The following is a 19251-nucleotide window of genomic DNA, read 5'->3' as shown; positions in this document are numbered from 1 at the left end:
CTGGTTAAATGCTTTATCTGAAACAATTCTAGCCAATGGATTTAGGGTTGCCAACCCTCCAAATTTGACCAGGAATCTCTAAGAATTAAAGCTTAATCTTTAATTTAAAAGTCTCAGGGCTTAATCTGTAACTTTAAAAATAATGAGTAGTTCTGTGTTACCTTACAGACTAACAAAAATATCTATGGGTACGTCTAGACTACAGGGTTTTGTCGACAGAAGTTTTGTCGACAGATACTGTCGACAAAACTTCTGTCGACATAGAGCATCTAGACACATTCAGTTCTGTCGACAAAGCAAGCTGCTTTGTCGACAAAACCCTGTAGTCTAGACGCAACCCTACAGACAATAACCCTACAGACAATAACAGAACTCTGTCGACAGAAGGTGTTATGCCTCGTAAAATGAGGTTTACCAGCGTCGACAAAACTGCTGAGTTCTGTCGACGTTATGTCGACAGAACTCAGCGGTAGTGTAGATGCAGGTATAGTTTTGTCGACAAAAGTCCACTTTTGTCGACAAAACTCAGTAGTCTAGACACACCCTATAGTATCAGGAGCTTACATGGGCAAAATCCAGTTCTTCAGATGAGCTTGAATGAAGAAAAAATATGAAAACTCCAGGAATATGTCTAACCCAAATGGGGAACCCTAAATGGATTGTTTTTGAATTGCTCAATCTGAGCCTTGTTCTGCAATCATGTGTGTGACAGTTATTTCCGTGTCCAGCCAGAGCCCTAAGAGTGTACATTGGAGTCTGTGATATTTGTGATTTGCTTTCCAGGCACCTAAGTGATAAGTTAGGTTCTGTGTTTTTAATCCTGATTGGATTTTTTTTTTTTATAAATAGGATAAGTGGAATTCACGTCTTAATATGTACATGAGGAAGCATTTTAGGAAGAGAGAGAAATGGCAGGTGGCAAGTTACTCTGGAAAATTTAAGGAAATTTTTATCTTTTCTTTTACTCTTCAAAAAGAAAGAACATTACATTTTGCTGTGTATATGCAGCCCTTCTTTAAAAAGGCTAGATTCTTTCATGATTCTGAAAGAAATATATATGTCATATTCGTCACTGGCATTTTATTTAATTTTTCTCTTTTCATTCACACTCAATAATTGCATTTGTATGCACTTGCACAATCCTATTTGCAAATAGGTGCCATGAACTCTCAATGTGTATTTTTCATTTGGATTTCTCGGTGCATAAACTCTTTAGTGACAGTACTAATACCGGGAACTGGGGCATATTCTCTCACACAACATCATTGCATATACAAATTTTGTGACATTCGGAGGGCTTTTGCTAATTGGCCCGAGGTTCATCAGCAGAGATGACATTGAAATTAGCCAAGTCATTCCACTGATCTTTCTACTGGAGAAAAATATGAGGTCTCTGCATGGTAGGACCAGGGGAAAGGACAGACTTGCTGAGCCCCAAGGCAAGGTGGTGGGAGATGTGGCTTTGTGCTCCTAGAAGGAGTGGGGCCTCAGGGAGAAGGGGTGGGGCAGAGGCAGCCAGCTCTCAGCACCACCTGGAGTGTGTCATGCTGGCTCCCTCCACCCTCCAACCAGCCGTGAGAGCTGCCTAGAGTGCACTGTGTGGTGCTTCAATGGTGATTTAATGGGCCTGGGGCTCCAGCCACCACTGTTCCTGTGGTAGCCCCCTTTGGAATTGCTGGTCTCCGCTCTTTTTACCCTCCCTCCACCCCGTTGGTAGGACTGGATAGGACCAGAAATATGATAAAGCAATATAGAAGTGTGCCCCTCAAAAGTACTGTTCGTTGCTTCAGACAAATGCATAAACAAGGACATTATGCTTTTGGCTTTGTGTGTCTTGGGTTTTTGGACCCCAGGCATTGTCTGTTACCTCCCGAGACAGAGAGTGATTTTAACGAATGGAAGCATAAGCTTATCGGATTTTGTGCACTTAGCCGGGACCTGATCCAAATCAGCTACTATGCTTCCTCGCGGAGAAAGATGGATCAGCTAAGAGTTTGGTTTGAGACACGTCTGGAGGACTTTGTGCTTGTCCTCATAGTCTCTAAGCTCCAGGACCACAAAGAGGATGGATGAATGAGAGAGGGAATATTGGTCTCAGTAGTCAGCAAGTGGTACTATGGCCAGACAGCATGTCAGAATGATTTCTCTTTACCCACTGTTCTTTGGTTTTGTTATTGTGCTTGATTATGTCACAATTGTGTTCATGCACATCTCCCTCTGCATATGAAATTGATAAAAGGGTGGGTGAGAGAATCTTCATTTTCTGACTCATTTTTTTCATCCTTCGTTTCTCTTGCTTCATGTTGAGTATCGCTTTGTATTTCTTTGAGCCTCTGGACTTGGCTATGGAAAAGACAAACATAACATGCATAAGTTATTAGACCACATTGGGACTGAGGTTAAGCAGAAATGAGCTTCTGGAGCTACCTGCAGATATCAGTTCTGCTGTGTGTGATGACAGTACTTTGCTGCTACTGCTGCTGCTCTAAATATATAAGGGAATTCTCTGATATGATTTGTGGCTTCTGGTTAGTTTATATAGCAATGTAAGATAAGGATGACAATGTTGTGCTTTCTGCTTTTCATGCTACTTGCTGGGCTCCAGATTTGAGCTATCAGGCCTTGCTTTATATAAAAGGGTGTCCACGCAGTTTTCAAAAACAAATCACTGAAACAAAGCCTATAAGATCTGAGCTTGTTAATTCGGTCAGGTGAGTATTCCTGAACCTGTCTTGTCATTGCTTGATTTCTGACCATAATAACATGTACCATGTGCACACATTCTTTCTCAGTGAGATGAAATCTCGATGGCAGAACCAATTAAATAGGGGGAAAGACATTTTGAGTAGTAGAGTTTCCTTCTACTCAGTTGGATCGTCCTTTTACGGGATCCTGTCCATGTTTGAACCCACAAAGAAATTTCAAAAATACACTTCTGGTGTGAAAACTACCACAAATATAGATTATTCTGCTGGATCAACTTGAAAAGTTCAGGAGCATTAGATTTCAGAATTTCATTCCCTGTTGTTTGAGAGAGATAAGGCCCAATTGAAAGGTGCTCAGATTGGAAGTGCTGATTCAGGCCCATGTATATTTAAAACATATTTAGTAATGTCCAGTGATCTTGCCAAAAGAAGAAATTACTCCTAGATACAGACAAATGTTTTGCGAATCAAATTATCTTATGTTTTAGGCTAAGATGACTCAATTGCCAGAGGCTGAAAAAGAAAAGATAGCCGAGCAAGTGGCTGACTTTAAGAAAGTCAAAAGTAAGCTTGATGCAGAGATTGAAATATGGGATGATACCAGCAATGACCTCATTGTTTTGGCTAAGAGGATGTGTGTGATTATGATGGAGATGACAGACTTCACAAGGTAATTATGCAGAAAATGTTCTTCAATATTTATAAGTGTTAGAGGCAGTTGTCACATTGGTAAAACGAGAAATACTAGGAGCTTGTAATGGCAGGTGACAAAATCTTTGTAAAACTGATTGGTAATGCTAATATAATTTAAGTTTAAAGAATTAGATGTGAAAAGCTGAAACACCAGGAGGGATGTTCAAAGTTTTTCACTTTGTTTATCCTTGAAAGAAAATACATGATGCCTATCTCTGTCCTCATTTTGATTTTTTTCACATTTTGCTCAGGGATGTTAAGAGGATCAACTGGATTAACATTTTAACTTATTTTCTTTCTTGGTTTATTCCAATAACAGGAGTAAACTGACCTCAAGAAATTTAAGCTATTTAATCTTGTTGAATGCATCACAGCCTTAGTCTTTGATGGTCAGCCTGAAGTGTCAATTTGTCCTAGTATGTATATGTTATCCTATACATTTTGGTAATAATATATTTAACTAAAACACATTAATTGTTGTCCTGAAAAAATTCCTGACTCAGGCAAAATTTTCATTTAAATCAATGGCAATTATATCTCCACAAATAGTTGATATTTATGTCTACTGGTTTTAATTAAGCCTTAGTTTTGTTTCTTGTTTCTGCAGCACATCATTTTAAATAATTCTCTACCTAGTTGTCATTCAGTTAATAGTCATGTCAGGTTTCTGTTCTGTAGCTAGATGGTAGTCCATACTACTGTAATCTGAAATATGACTTAGGTGGGTATATAATATTAATTCATTGTCTACCACATTCAGGACACAACGATAGACTCTGAGATCTGGTTCACCGTCCTTTTTTGATGAACAAAGGGCTGAAAACATCTTTTTTTTTAAATAATTTTTGTATGGCACCTAGCATACTTTGAGACATTCAGGCTATGTGTACACTGCAGAGCTATTTTGGGATATTAGAGGTATCCTGAAATAGCTATCCTATATCTTAACAGCGTGCCCGTTATTTCAAAATATAGAGTGCTCACTATTCTAACGTCCTAGTAAACCTCATTTGATAAGGAGTAAGGGATGTTTCAGAATGGTGGGTTATTTCAAAATTTGTTTCCAAATTACAAAATACGCTATTTTGAAATTGACTCTGTGATGGGGTGTACCTACCGTGGACTGATGGGCAGGAAGTTGCCTTGGCCCAGCTGACCAAAAAGACCCCTCCCCCCCACCTCATTTACTAGGCCTCCTAAATTGAACTGGAAGTTCCAGAGCATTGATCCTCTGGTAAGTGAAGACATGGCCCTAGTTTTGGATATTATTACAACTGTAGTCCTTAGTACATGCCCACTGACTCTGCACAGCCTAAACTCTAGCCTAAACATTGGCTCCGATATAAACTTTAATTTTATTCCTAGTCAAATCTAAATCTTGATTCCCAGCTCATCTTTATGCCCAATCCTAACCATACTCCTAACCTTAACCAGCTGCAGTCCACTATCTCTAGGTTCTCTTCTGTTAAAATCCCTTATGTAAAACTAATATTTAGCAACAATCTGTAAACATTCAATCCACAATAGCAAATTCAACATGTACTTTAAAAATATATTATAAATTGCTCTGAGTGACAGCTGTGTCATGTGGACAGATGGAAGGGCCATTTAAAAACAGAAAAGCAAATAAAATCAAATGTATAAATTACGTCAAAGTTATTTGACACTTTTATTAATTATCTGGAAAACAGGGTAAACAACACATTAATTAAATTTGCAGACAATACTGAATTGGGAAGGGCTGTTGATACTAATGAGAACAGGTATAGAATAGAAAAGATCTTAACATAGTTATAAATATTTGAATAAAATAGAAAAATGTGTTACAGCCTGGAAAATGCAAGGTAATGGGAGGAGAAATAATCCAAAACATAGCTAGTTGGGGTGCTGAGACATTTACAAAACTGTAAAGTTGTAGTTTCACCTCTATATTCCCTTTAGCAATGTAGGTGAGTTTGACATGCACAGTGATAACATGCCAGTATGATTGGTTTTATGGTAGATCTGCAGAGATACTATGTTTTGGAGCACAAGCAGTATTCCCTCTCTGTTTCAGTATAGAAACCCTGATGAGTCAGCACACATTAATAAGCAAAGCGACTGCATACTCTTATTGTAACCTGAGTTTTTCTTCCTATTTCCCCAGTGCTGTCTGTATTCATTACTTATTATAATCTATCTGTCATAGGTGTGTGTCTAGACTACAGGTGTTTGTCGACAAAAGTGGACTTTTATCGACAAAACTATACCTCTGTCTACACTATCGCTGAGTTCTGTCAACATAATGTCGACAGAACTCGGCAGTTTTATCGATGGAGGTAAACCTCATTCTACGAGGAATAACACCTTTTGTCGGCAAGTTATGTCGACAGAAGGCGTTATTGCATCTGCACTGTCCTTTGCGTCTACACTTTCATGTCGACAAAGTGGCTTGCTTTGTTGACAGAACAGGATGTAGTCTTAGAACATAGAAGTCCTAAGAGGATTAGTTTACAATCCAAGGACATAATGCCAGTGTTTGTATTAGGTTTCATAAGTTACCTGTTGAGGCTTATTATCAGTAAATACATTTCTAACGTTGGCTTTATTTTGTTTTGAGTCTGCATTTTACACTCCTCAATCTTTCAGTCTCTTACACTCCTTCTTCTGTACCTTTCCTATTATCTGTACTGTTTTCTTTAACCAAATTCCATTGTAAACCTTTTTTTTCTGAAATCTAAGAAGTAACCTCTATATTCTGCGCATATCATTTTATCCTTTCTTCCCAGTTGCCCAATACAGGCAGTCCCCGACTTACGCGGATCCGACTTATGTCGGATCCGCACTTACGAACGGGGCTTTTCTCGCCCCGGAGCTCACGTGTCCTCCGGGGCGAGAAAAGCTTCTCCCGGTCTCCCTGGTCTGCGGCTTTGCTGGACCCCCCCAGAAGACTAGGGGGACAGGAGCAAAGCCGCCCAGGCGGCGGGGGTCCCGCTGTGTGGGCGGCTTTGCTCCCAGGCAAACGAGCAAAGCCGCCCAGGCGGCGGGGGTCCCGCTGCCTGGGCGGCTTTGCTCTTGGGCAAACGAGCAAAGCCGCCCAGGCAGCGGGACCCCCCGCCACCTGGGCGGCTTTTTTCTTGTCCCCCTGGTCTGCTGGGGGGGTCCAGCGGCTTTGCTGGACCCCCCCCCCCCCAGCAGACCAGGGAGACAGGAGCAAAGCCGCATGGGCAGTGGGGTCCCTCCGCCTGTGCGGCTTTGTTCGGGTCTCCCTGGTCTGCTGGGGCAGCTAGTGCACCCCCCCCCCCGCAGCAGACCAGGCTTTTGTTGCAGGACACCTCGGGTAGAGCAGCTGGGGTGCTGCCGGGTTGGTCCTGCTTTTGAGTGTGGTGCAGGGCCAGGGCAGGAGTGAGCCTGCCTTAGCCCCACTGCACCACCACCCAGAAGCCACCTGAGGTAAGCAGTGTACAGATGGAGCCAGCTCTGAACCCCTACCCCACTCATGAACCCTGTCCTGCATGCCAAGTCCCTACCCTAGCCCAGTGCCCCCTGATCCCAAACTCTCTCTCAAAATCTGCACCTTAAACCCCCTCCTCCTCTCCAACTCCCTGCCCCAGGCTCAGCTCAGAGCCCCTCTCACACTCCAAATCCCTTAGCCCAAGAATAGAGCTTGTGCCCCAACCCTTTGTCCTTGCCTGGTGAAAGGGAGGGAGGATGGGGAAGGGAGGGAAGATGGAGTGAGCAGGGCCTCAGAGAAGGGACACAAAGGAAGTGGGGCCAGGGTATTTGGGTTTTGAGGTAGATGTTACATGGCACTTAAATTCAAAAAGGTTGGAGACCCCTGACTTATGGCTTCTTAGCCACATTACAGCAGAGGATGCAGCACTAGGAATCATCAATTATAATCTGGCTAACTTAGTGCAAGTTGCTCTGGAAGTCTTGGGAAGTGCATGTCAAAGCAGAACTGTACCATGAAAGGATTGTACTCTCTTTTGTCTTTTCCTCTGGTGTCGAACCAGGGGAAAACCACAAGCTAGTCATTCTGAAGAGTCTAGTGCTTCTGTTCGGACAGGTCCCGCCACACCTTGTTTTCAGAGAGAACAACCATTGAGATTGTGGCTGACCCTCGTTTAACTTTCCCATTGGCTCAGCCACAATTTGTGTGTGTGTATATATTTTAGATAAAATGTATTTGTCTGTACTATATATATATATATATATATATACACACACACACACATAGTTAGCCTCTTTTGTATTCTTTCCTCTTCCTCCTCTTCCTCTTTGTTTTTTTGGAAAGTATGGAGAATTCACAGCTAGGTCCTTCATTTCAAAATTGTAACAAAAGCTTTCTCCATCTTTCCAGGTACATAACTGAAAATTAAAATACTATATTTTAATTTTGTTTAATGGGTCAAATTAAGTCCCTGATAAAAATAAAACATAACCTAATATTAACCTATGCTTCTACCAGGTCTTTTCATCCTTCCCATTTATTATTTCTACTATATTTCTACTACAGCCTTTATATAAAAAAATCATAATGACACAATAAACAGTTAGACATTCAAAACCTTTAATATTGTTCAGCATTTTCTTTACTATACTAATAATGTTTTGGGGTACTAAGTTCACCTTTTTTTACAGAAAGCCTGCTTCTTCCCCAGTCATTGCTCCTTTGAAAGGAAGGTCGTAGCTAAAAACTTTGGGCCAGAATTTTTTTTTCACTTTTAACATTGTCATGCTTAATTCTCCTTTGCACAATTTTGTTGTTGCAAAGCAACCTGTGAATCATATTTATTTTATGAAACAGAATGCCTCTTGGTTATATAACTTGTGAAACAAAATGCCTCTATTAGTACAGTTGCATACTGCATTTCTGAAAATGGGTTTATAAATTTAAGGCCAGGAAAATGTATACCATTTTATGTAATTATCCCCTTGGAGTTTTCTATTTCCATATATTGTAAGTACTCTGCTTATAATGACATGTTAGAGTAATACCTCATATACAGGTGAACACATAGCATGCATAAAAATAAAAGCAGTAGATTGTGCATGGAAGCACTTAAAAAGAATGCTTTTAAAAGCCTTCCATCTCAGTTAAAGAGCAAGTACTACTTCCTTCAGAATATTTCCAATAGTAAATAACAAATATTTCCTATTTCTACCTCTTTCCTTTCCTACTCCCTTATTTGTTGAATGTCTGTGACAAAGGTCTTGTTTATGGTGCAGCAAAGCACACTAGGGATTGTACTTTTCAAAGCTCTCTGACATGGTGCGTTTTATTTACTCCACACAGCCCTGTTGGTGCACTCCATAAACCATGGCTACACTACATATTACTGGCATACCTGTGTGTGTACTTACATCCTGCAGTGAAAAACAAGGTGCATCCACTCTCATGTAGTTATATGAGTCAGTGAAGGGCTTTGGCAGAGGAAAGGCAGCATAGAAAAGCTCCTCTGATTAAGTCTCTCTGGGTATGTCTACACTAGCTCGTTAATTCGAGCTAGGTAGGAAAATCAGGCAACCGGAGTTGCAAACGAAGCCCGGGATTTAAATATCCCGGGCTTTATGTGCATGTTCCCATCCAGCCGCCATTTTTAAATCTCCCTTAGTTCGAACAAACTGCACATGGCTACACGTGGTAGTTTAAAGTTAATCTGAACTAATATTTTGTTTGGATTAACTATTACTCCTCATGGAATGAGGTGTAACAGTTAATCCGAACCAAGGATTTAGTTCGGATTAACTTTAAACTACAATGTGTAGCCGTGGGCAGTTTGTTCGAACTAAGGGAGATTTAAAAATGGCGGCTGGACGGGAATATGCACATAAAGCCCGGGATATTTAAATCCCGGGCTTCATTTGCAACTCCGGTTGCCTGATTTGCCTACCTAGGTCGAATTAACAAACTAGTGTGGACATACCCTCGCTGTGATGAGGGTAGGACTCCAGCCAGGGGGATACTAAAGATAGCAGTGTAGACAGAGATGCATGGCTTGGGCTAGAAGCAAAGAAAGCAAACTTCAGGTGAGTCTTTACATGCCTAAGTCTTGCCTCATCAGTTAGGCCACGTCTACATTATGGGAGAAAGTCGGAATAAGAGATGCAACCCCCAGCTACTTAAATAGTATAACTGGACTTGACATACTCAACTTGATGTACTATGGCATCCCTCTGTGGAGAGTGCTGAGAGAAACTCTCCCTTACTCCTCATGACCCAGTGGAATACCGGGGTTGACAGGTTCCTATCAACAGTTGAATTAGCCAGTTTTTAGTAGACCTGCTAAATGAACCCTGGGAGATCGATCTCTGGGTAAGTGAAGACAGTACTATTTTTATCCATGCCAATGGGGCTATTCTCAACGCACTCCTGAAGGAAGCATGCAGCGTAGTAGGACATATAAGGTACCTGCTTTTCAAAACAGTACACAAACGTGATATCTTTTGGAGCATGCAGCAGATTGTATGTGGGGCAGTTAGAGCACATTAGGGCACTTTAGAAATCATAGTAGTATCATGATTTCTATTGTAATTGTCTAGTGTGTGGATATAGTCCTTTTCTATTTCTAGCTACTGTAGTTTGTTTTAACAATAAAAAATAGACTCCATAATTAGACAGCTTTTATTTTAAAATCATTACACAGTGTTCTGAGTAATTTGTATTTGTAACTTTCCCAGTGGTCAAAATGTTTATAATGAAGAAACCCCTTTGTCGTAACTGATTCTCATTTGCCTTTACCAGCTGTCTAAAATTTCCCATTTACCACACTTATCTAAGCTGTCCCTTGTATATTTCTTAAGTAGGGTGGCTTATCAAATTTGAATACATTTCTGCATCATTGGAAACATTAATAAATATAGCAGAGGATATCAGTCTGCGTAGAGAAGCAGTGCAGTTTTGCTGACTCATTCAGTGAATCAGGTGCAGCAATATACTATTCTGCAACCTGCCTATGTAAGACAGCAAGTGCTAGCTCATAGATCCATTTCCAGTTCCCAGGCCTGCCAGCAGGGAGGGTGGGATGGAGCAAAGAGGACAATTGCCCAATGGCCCAGTTGATTTAGAGGGGTCTGGGAGCCCCTGGCAGAGTAGTGGAGCTATGTCAGCCTTCCTGCCCACTCTCACACTGCATGGCTTCTGGAAATGACTAGCACTATCCCTGCCATCCCTAGAGGGGTGTCTCCACATGCGCTCTCTCCTCTCCCCTGAGCATCAATGTCATAGCTCTCTTTGGCTGGAAACCGAGGCTAATGGAAGCTGTGGGGTGATGTCTGCTCTGATCAGAGGCATCATCATAAATGGGTCCAAGGGTAAAACAGAGATTGGGCTGATGAGAACCCAGCCCTTTACTCTTGAATTCCCTAAGGAACTCGGGTTTGGCCTGAACATTGCCACTTTTCAGGCACTTTTCGGGCACCTATCTTTTCATTTTGCTGAAGCCATGATTCATAAGAATGACTAATCCATACCTCCCATATAAATAACCAAAAGACAGGAAGTGCTTCCCCTCCTTACTCTTTCCTGCTAAGTAAGTTAGCAAAGTCTTTGAACATGGGCTTAAGACCTTGCCTATTCATCAAAGCTCTCTTTTGTAAAGCAGCCGATTACCACCCTCCCTTCCACCACACCCTCCCTACCTTCCCATTGGTCACTTCACCTGTTCCTAGCACTCTTGCTGGGATCGTTTCACCTTCACCTCACATGAGCATTAAAAGGGTGGAGCAGGGGGTTATTTGCCCACTGTACCTCATCCCCATCTTTTGTAGGACATCTTCTTTCGGAGATTCTCTCTCCTTATCTGGGGTGACTCATGGTGGAGGCAGGAAGGGGCACAAATACCCCCAAATGCTGTAGCTTAAAAGAGAAAGTGGCTCTTTTGGGTACATCTCAAGCCGCCTGTGGCCACTCTGCCTAAGAGAGGGGATGCTGCCTGGTGAGGTGCAGCAACAGAGTGACACATCTCCCATCCCCCACCAGATAATGGGATAAATAAAGGAGGGGATGGAGTGATACAGGCAGACTCCAGCCACAACGTCTGGGACACTGTTTTTGCTGCCAAATACTTTGCAGTGGGACAGGCTAATGTGGGATAGGATGGGGAGAGCATGTGGGCCCCGAGCTAGGAGTAGCATGGGGAGGAGCCATGGGAGGGTTGGATCAATATCCCCATTTTGTCCCTCCCCACTAATCATGTGTGTCCTCGTCTACTTACAATTTATCAGGGAACCAGGCCCTCCACCTCACACCCCTCGGGGGACTGGACAAGTAGCAACAAAATTAATTTTACAGCCTAACTCATCCATTGAGTCCCTGGGGGTGGGCGTGGGGTGGGAAACAGAGGTGTCCAGGCCTAGCTGACAGCTACGGAAAGACATCCTCCTGGCACCAAAATCCTTTTCTAGCACCTGACTAGCGTGATGCCCGCAGCAAAACCGCAGTATCCAGTCCAATTCTAATCTCATGGGGGAGGGAGATTTTTCTTGCAATCACAGAATGGCACCCCATTGGCTGCACAGTGGCTTATGCTGCATCCATCTCTACAAGCATTCAGAACCCTCCCGCTCCTTTCCCCTCTCCCCCCCCCCCCCGCCGCCCCAAAAAAATGCTGATGAGGAAGGAAGGAAGTGCAAACATTTTTAAGGAGCCAAGGATTTTTTTCCCTGCTGGGGCAGACAACATTTCTCTACGACTGAGGAGGGGACATTGAAGATAATGGGAATGAAGCATGTGCTGAACTTTAGGTACATGTTTAAGTGCTTTCCTACATAGGGATTGTGTATTGGAGCTAACATGAAGGATGGTCCCTGAATAATTACAAAGAAATTTTCTTTTAATCTCTAATAAAAACATTTTAACATATAAATAAAAATGTACTTTTATTCTGCTTTATGTATTCTATTTTGCACTGAGTGGCTATTATTTTCCTATAATACTGTAAGGTCAGATTATTTCAGCAACAATCAGAACAAATTAGAAACTTAAGACCTTGGAGCATATCCAGGAAATAGAATAGAAACTTTTTACATTCTGTCATCCCTTCCGTGGAGGCACAGGCATGCAATGAATTCATTAAGACCAGACACTGGACATAAAATATTATCATTAATTTTTTTCTGTGAATTTAATGAAGGTGAAATTGAAAGGAATCGTTACTTCTAAAGGCAGATTCCATTACCTCCAGTGCTTGTATAAGGTACACAGTAATTTCTCTTTCCTACTTCCATTATTGCTGATGGGAAAAAAGCTGATTAATAGTAATTACTAGACTGTTGATTTGGCACATGCTTGCAGAATACAGGGCAGAGTTTATGTGCTTGGCACTTTTAGTACTTGTTAGAGCAGGTGCATGAAAATCCAACTGTTCAAACAACTTAGAGGAAGAATAGAGAAGTAATCAAATGGAGAGAACCAGACCAGTAACGTATGTGGGGGAAGTAAGGTAGGGTGTTCCTCATAATCTAATAGGGAGCTTTTTATCCACTATCCCCACAAAGGATAGTTTAAGTTTTTAGTTTAGATTTTTCAGTCACTAGAATGTCATACCTGCCAATTTTGCAGGCAGACTTCTGAGTTGTTGTGCCCCATGAAGTCAAGAGCAAAACCCACACTACAATGGCTTTTTCCAGGCTGGAGCTCTGTGCTCATAGTATGATCTCACTCCTTTGGTAAAGAGTATCAGGGCATGATTAGACTTCTGCTTTTTTCACTTTGCAATACCCAAGTGGCAGTTTAGTGGCAAGGGAGTGATAGGTGCTATTGACAACAATTTCTCTTCACCTTTTGTCAATGTCACTCATTTTGAATTAGAATCATAGAATACTGGGTCTGGAAGGGACCTCAAGTCCAGTCCCCTGCCTCCATGGCAGGACCAAATACTGTCTAGACCATCCCTGACAGACATTTATCTAACCTACACTTAAATATCTCCAGAGATGGGGATTCCATAACCTCCCTGGGCAATTTATTCCAGTGTTTGACTACCATGACAGTTAGGAACTTTTTCCTAATGTCCAACCTAAACCTCCCTTGCTGCAGTTTAAGTCCATTGCTTCTTGTTCTATCCTCAGAGGCCAAGATGAACAGTGTGTCTACATAGCTTCAAATTTTGAAACAACATGCTATTTCGAGCCATTCCTTATCCCTTGTGCAACGAGGTTTACCAGGATGGCGAAACAGCGTGTCTGTTATTTAGAAAAATATTTTGAAATAACAGGCTGCTTGTGTCGACAGGGGGTAGCAATTTTAGGTTACCTCCAGTATCCTGAAGTAGTTGTGCAGTAGTCTAGTTCTTAGACGTACCCTAAGAAAACAATTATCAAATGTCTCTGAATTAAGTTTCATCTTCCAAACATTTCCCCTAACTTAAGTTTCAGTCTGCACTTTTCTTGAGTGAGTTCTTAATCTGAATATTGGATGAATTATTTCTCTCATGTGACTTGTGATTTACTATGAAAGAAACTTTCTTAATTCAGTGGTTGAAAAGTTTTTGTATTTGGTGTATTGTGCAATAGGTGGTCCTATTGTATCTGTTATGTATAAACATTGATGTTGTAAAATAAAATCTCTTGGCTCACTGGAAAATAGGCAACATTTTCATGATCCATTCTAGTTGTGTGCTTTTTTTCAAATATAAATTGTTTTCTTATTTATGCATTTATTAATGCCATATGGTCCATCATCTGTATTGTTGTTTTGTTAAGCAGTAGTCTAACTGATGATGAAAACCTTCAGGGGGTAGCCAAGTTATTCTGTATAGGATAAACTTAAAAAGCAGCAAAATAGTCTTGTAGTACTTTAAAGACTAACAAAACATGTAGATGGTATCACGAGCTTTCATGGACACAGCCCACTTCTTCAGATAAATGTCTTTTAATACTAATACAGTAAAAATTTTCCACATGTACCTACAATAGGAATCAGTATTTTTTTCTTCAGTTTTTCCCTAATGCTAATGATGTATAGTTGCTTACATTTCTGAGATTATTGCAAATGCATAGTATATACCAGCAATAATGATTGCCGCTCTTGTCTTCATCAGTACACACTGGTTACAAGAGATCTTTTAGGTTTTTTTTTGTAATGTCAATGAAGTTCTAAAGGCATCATCAGGCTTCTTCTCAGGCTGTCTGGAGTGACTCGTAACTGTGAGGGTCTATTTTAGGGCTGATTGTCAAAAACAAGGGAGACGCCCCAAAGTGGTAGTATGTTCTATAATTAGATTTCATCAAGCCAGAAGCAAATGTGAATTTCACTGTACTAGTCTTGCCAGTGAAAGTAAGACCTCAGAAACTCACTAGTCTATCTTGCCTCCCCCGTGAGCTGGTCTTAGTGCTAAATGGCCACTTACTCTAAAAAAATAATGAAATATTCAGATTGCTTCCAGTCTCAAAAGACTAGTCACATCAGTTTAGTTGGGGCCCTAGGTTTTACAGCAAATATAGTGCTTGTCACCAATCCTGTAATAAACTTCCTAAGGTTTTATTAACTAGGAAAAAGGAGTGGGAGCTATTTACAGGTTAAAGCAAGCAAACTAGCTATGGTTACTAGCTATGGTTCCTAAAGATGACAGAGATGTGGTAATCTGTCAATTCAAAATGTAATTCAGGCTGACACTGGAGTAATCCCTTAGGATCTCTGCTTTAATTGAATGCCTCTACCTTAGTTTAATGAACTATGTGAGAGTTCAAAAAGCAAAGAGATGTGAAAACCCTGGTCTTCAGATGAGAGTGAAGGGTGTCATTAGAAATCTTTAACTGCTAATATACTGTTAGTACTATATGAAGGAGAAGTTATTAACTTTATTACACATGACATTTGAGATCATACCTGTTGTTATAAGAATAATAATTGGTAAAGGCTTGTTTTACTCTGAAATTAGTGAGATGGGCTGTGGTGTATGAAGGCATGGACTCTGGCCGGTGCAAGCACGAAATCATTTTATTGCAAGATTACAACTATCTTTATACCCAAAAGTCCACGTCCTGCTTTTTACAAACTGTGCTTTTTCACAGTCCCAACACAGCATTCTCAAAGGTCATTAACTCGGGCAGATGTTGTTATTGTTGGCTCAGGACTCTTGATTACGCGCATTCCCGCTGACTCTCGGCTCGTCCTCCAAGGTCTGCAGCTTTTCTTGGTTTTGTCCTTGGGATGCCCTGTCACGCGGCCAAAGCACTATACTTGTTGATTCTCTACAATGGACAACATAAAATTAAAGTATTCTATAGGTATAAACAATCCCTTCATTAAAAATCCACCTCACAGATATCAGGTAGTATCTCCTACTGATTAGAAGTCTCAACCAAGATTTGGCCCCCATTATTCTGTACAAACACATAATAGTGTTTACAATTAAATTAGATAATGATGTGAAAGGGAGCACTATTAAGTGGATATTACAAGTGTGAAGGGGGCATGTCATTTAGTATTTTCTTGTCTCTCCAAGGTCACATAGGAATTCTATAACATAGACAAGAATTAAATCAGATGACTTGTCTCCCTGGGCAGTGTCTTCACCACAAAGCCATCCTTCCCCCTTATATATTTGCTGTAATAGATTCCATCTCTGCTGTTTTCATTTCAGAGTCAGATTGTGCAGTGTTTGGCTTATTATGCTTATATGAAACACATGGGATCTTTTTAGGGGCAAAGGCAAGAAACCATGTTTATTAAGAATACAATATCAAAGCAGCTGGCATATGCTTCACAAAGACAAGCCACACACACAAACAAACACACAGGCTGTGTCTACACTGGGCCACTTATTCCGGAAAATCAGCTGCTTTTCTGGAATAAGCTGCGAGCTGTCTACACTGGCCCTTGAATTTCCGGAAAAGCAACGATGCTCTACTGTACAAAATCAGCCGCTATTCCGGAAAAACTATTCTGCTCCTGCTCCAGCATAAGTCCTTATTCCGGAACACTGTTCCGGAAAAGGGCCAGTGTAGACAGCCCAGTAGTCTTTTCTGGAAAAAAGCCCCGATCGTGAAAATGGCGATCGGGGCTCTTTTCTGGAAAAGAGCATCTACATTGGCCACAGACGCTTTTCCGGAAAAAGGGCTTTTCCGGAAAAGCAGCCTGCCAATGTAGACGCTCCTTTTCCAGAAAAACTGAAAACGGAATAGTATTCCATTTTAAGCATTTCCGGAAATTCATGCCAGTGTAGACACAGCCACACAGACAGAGATTCTGCAGATGGTGCATAGTTACCAGTCTGTTGTGGCTCAAGTAAGTCTTAGGGCATGTATAGAGTGCACTCTAAAATCAAAATAAGATACACGGTGCCATATTTTGAAATAAACCACTATTTTGAGATATCTCTCATTCCTCATGGAATGAGGTTTCCAGGGACACTGAAATAGTGTGTCCATTATTTTGAAAATACATGTTCCTTGGACATGGAGTAGCTATTTTGGGATACCTCTGGTATCCTGAAATAGCCTTGCAATCTAGATGTTTCCTTACTGGCCAGCCAAGACTGATTGAGTGAGGAGTTGAGGTCTTTCGATCACCTCTTCTTATGAATGTAAGTTCCCATTTGAATCTATGGGTTTTGCAGTGTTATGCTGCAATCATTCATCCTTAAAGGATTTTCCACAGTTGTCCTTTGATGGCTATTGTCAGGCTTCCCATCATTGTCTCGTTTGTGTCTCACTCTTGGGAATGTCTGCCTATTTCCAGGCTTCCTCAATTCTGCTTTGTTTAAACTTAGGTGTAAAGTGTCGAATTTAAGCATGAATGTCAGTTCAGAAGATTCTCTTTCAAGTGTGGTCTTAAAAGGTCTTTGAAGCAGGATGCAGGTAATCAAGTCATTGAGACAATGTCCTTTCTGGTTGAAATGGCATCCTGCTTCAAAGACTTTTTAAGACCATACTTGAAAGAGAATCCTCTGAACTGACATTCATGCTTAAATTCGACACTTTACGCCTAAGTTTAAACAAAGACATTAATGATCTTACCCATTACAAAGATAGCTTCCCCAATTATCACCTCTAATATCATTAGCTCACAGACATTTACATTCCCCCCCAACCCCCTTCTGTTCTGAAATGTGATTTGTCCTTTTCATATGTGTTCAATTTTTTTTAATTGTATCCTTTGGTATATATGGTTGTGACAATTTTCTTCCACTATTTGATCTGAGGAAGTGGGTCTGGCCCACGAAAGCTCATTACATAATAAACCATCTTGTTAGTCTTTAAAGTGCTACATAGTCCTGTTTTTTTGTTTCAGCTACTCCAGACTAACGCAGCTACATTTCTATCACAATACTTGAATGGGTCACACTTGTAATTCTTTGCAATTGATTCAGTAATGAGTCACAATTTGAGCCTGTGGCTTTAATTTGAGAGAGTTTTTTTTTTCATTTAACAGCACATTCAGCACATCTTCATGCATATTTTGCCTTTTCAATGTGCCTTTACTACCTTTGTATGTTTGGGTATGTCTACACTACCCCGCTAGTTCGAACTAGCGGGGTAATGTAGGCATACCGCACTTGCAAATGAAGCCCGGGATTTGAATTTCCCGGGTTTCATTTGCATAAGCGGGGAGCCGCCATTTTTAAATCCCCGCTGCTTCGAACCCCGTGCAGCGCGGCTACACTGGGCTCGAACTAGGTAGTTCGGACTAGGGTGCCTATTCCGAACTACCGGTACACCTCATTTCACAAGGAGTAATGGTAGTTCGGAATAGGAACCTAGTTCCCACGGGGTTCGAAGCAGCGGGGATTTAAAAATGGCGGCTCCCCGCTTATGCAAATGAAGCCCGGGAAATTCAAATCCCGGGCTTCATTTGCAAGTGCGGTATGCCTACATTACCCTCCCAGTTCGAACTAGGAGGGTAGTGTAGACATACCCTTTTCCTGTTAACAAGACTGGAATTCCTTGGTCTCTGCCCTTCTGAGACACTGGTTTCTGTAAATATAGTCAAAATGATTATTAATCCTTTTCTGCCTAATGCAGTACTGTTTTTAACAAAATACACAACAATGCTAGCAATAATACAAACACCACAAGACAAACACAAAAATAAAACATAAAACACAATCTTTATTGTGACAGCTGATCCATGGTATTTTAGGTTTTACAACTGGTACCAGTTCTTTCTGATTTTCTGAAAGACAAAAAAGAACATTTTTCTACCCCTTTGGGGGTGGCAGATTATTGCTTAGAATACTGATTTCCTTCTTTTACAAATATTCTTGTTGATTTCTCTGTTTTATCAGCAATAACCCCCATACTTACCTGTGTATTTGTTTTGTAGGCAAGACAGGTTTAAATGGCTTCTGCCCTTTTTAGCCCTCCGTTCAATCATCATATTTATGAAGTGGTATACCTCAGTTTCCCTCTTATACAGCAGACTAGATTAATAAGTTTCTCTGCTGTGTTAAGTTTAAAGTTTATTCACAGACAACAGCCAAGAAGCATTATTGCTATTATGCTTTTTTTTTTAAGCATTAAGTGTGTTTCCAGTTACCATTTTCATACACTTTCATACACAAAAGGTTTTTCTTTTTCAGAAGAAAATAATGTACATTATATAGCATTATAGGGTTACTCATGAATATTAAATTTAGCCCAGTGTTACAGCAACATTAGCATAAAATCTCCTACAAGTAGGTGTTTAAGTATCCATGCCTTTTATTTAGACAATTTATCTTTGAGACAGGTGTGTTCAATACCTTTTTGAAACCTTTGCAAAGACTTTAATGTAATTATAGTCTTGGGATTTGGGTGAATAAATAAGTAGGAGTATCATGCATAAAAGCAGACCTCCTTTTGTATCTGTTTTTACATTTTAGCACTGTAAGAAGGGCTGTTAATCTGGAAAGAGGGAAATTTTCAAGACAGGGAATAGAACATTGGT

General features: G+C 40.8%; 1 protein-coding gene across 5 annotated transcripts in view; it reads left to right on the top strand.

Moving 5' to 3' along the window:
- The window catches only part of CTNNA3 (catenin alpha 3), a 1028503-nt gene that overhangs the window by 934490 nt on the left and 74762 nt on the right, over positions 1-19251 (top strand). For all 5 annotated transcript variants that reach the window (XM_089780114.1, XM_089780115.1, XM_089780112.1 and 2 more), the window contains one exon: positions 3194-3375. In XM_089780114.1, coding sequence (XP_089636240.1) covers positions 3194-3375 — 182 coding nt within the window. The remainder of the gene's footprint in view (positions 1-3193; positions 3376-19251) is intronic.

The sequence above is a fragment of the Pelodiscus sinensis genome, chromosome 8 (assembly GCF_052426305.1).
Source record: "Pelodiscus sinensis isolate ZL-2025 chromosome 8, ASM5242630v1, whole genome shotgun sequence".
Taxonomy (NCBI): Eukaryota; Metazoa; Chordata; order Testudines; family Trionychidae; genus Pelodiscus; species Pelodiscus sinensis.
This window is presented reverse-complemented; position numbering and strand designations above follow the sequence as displayed.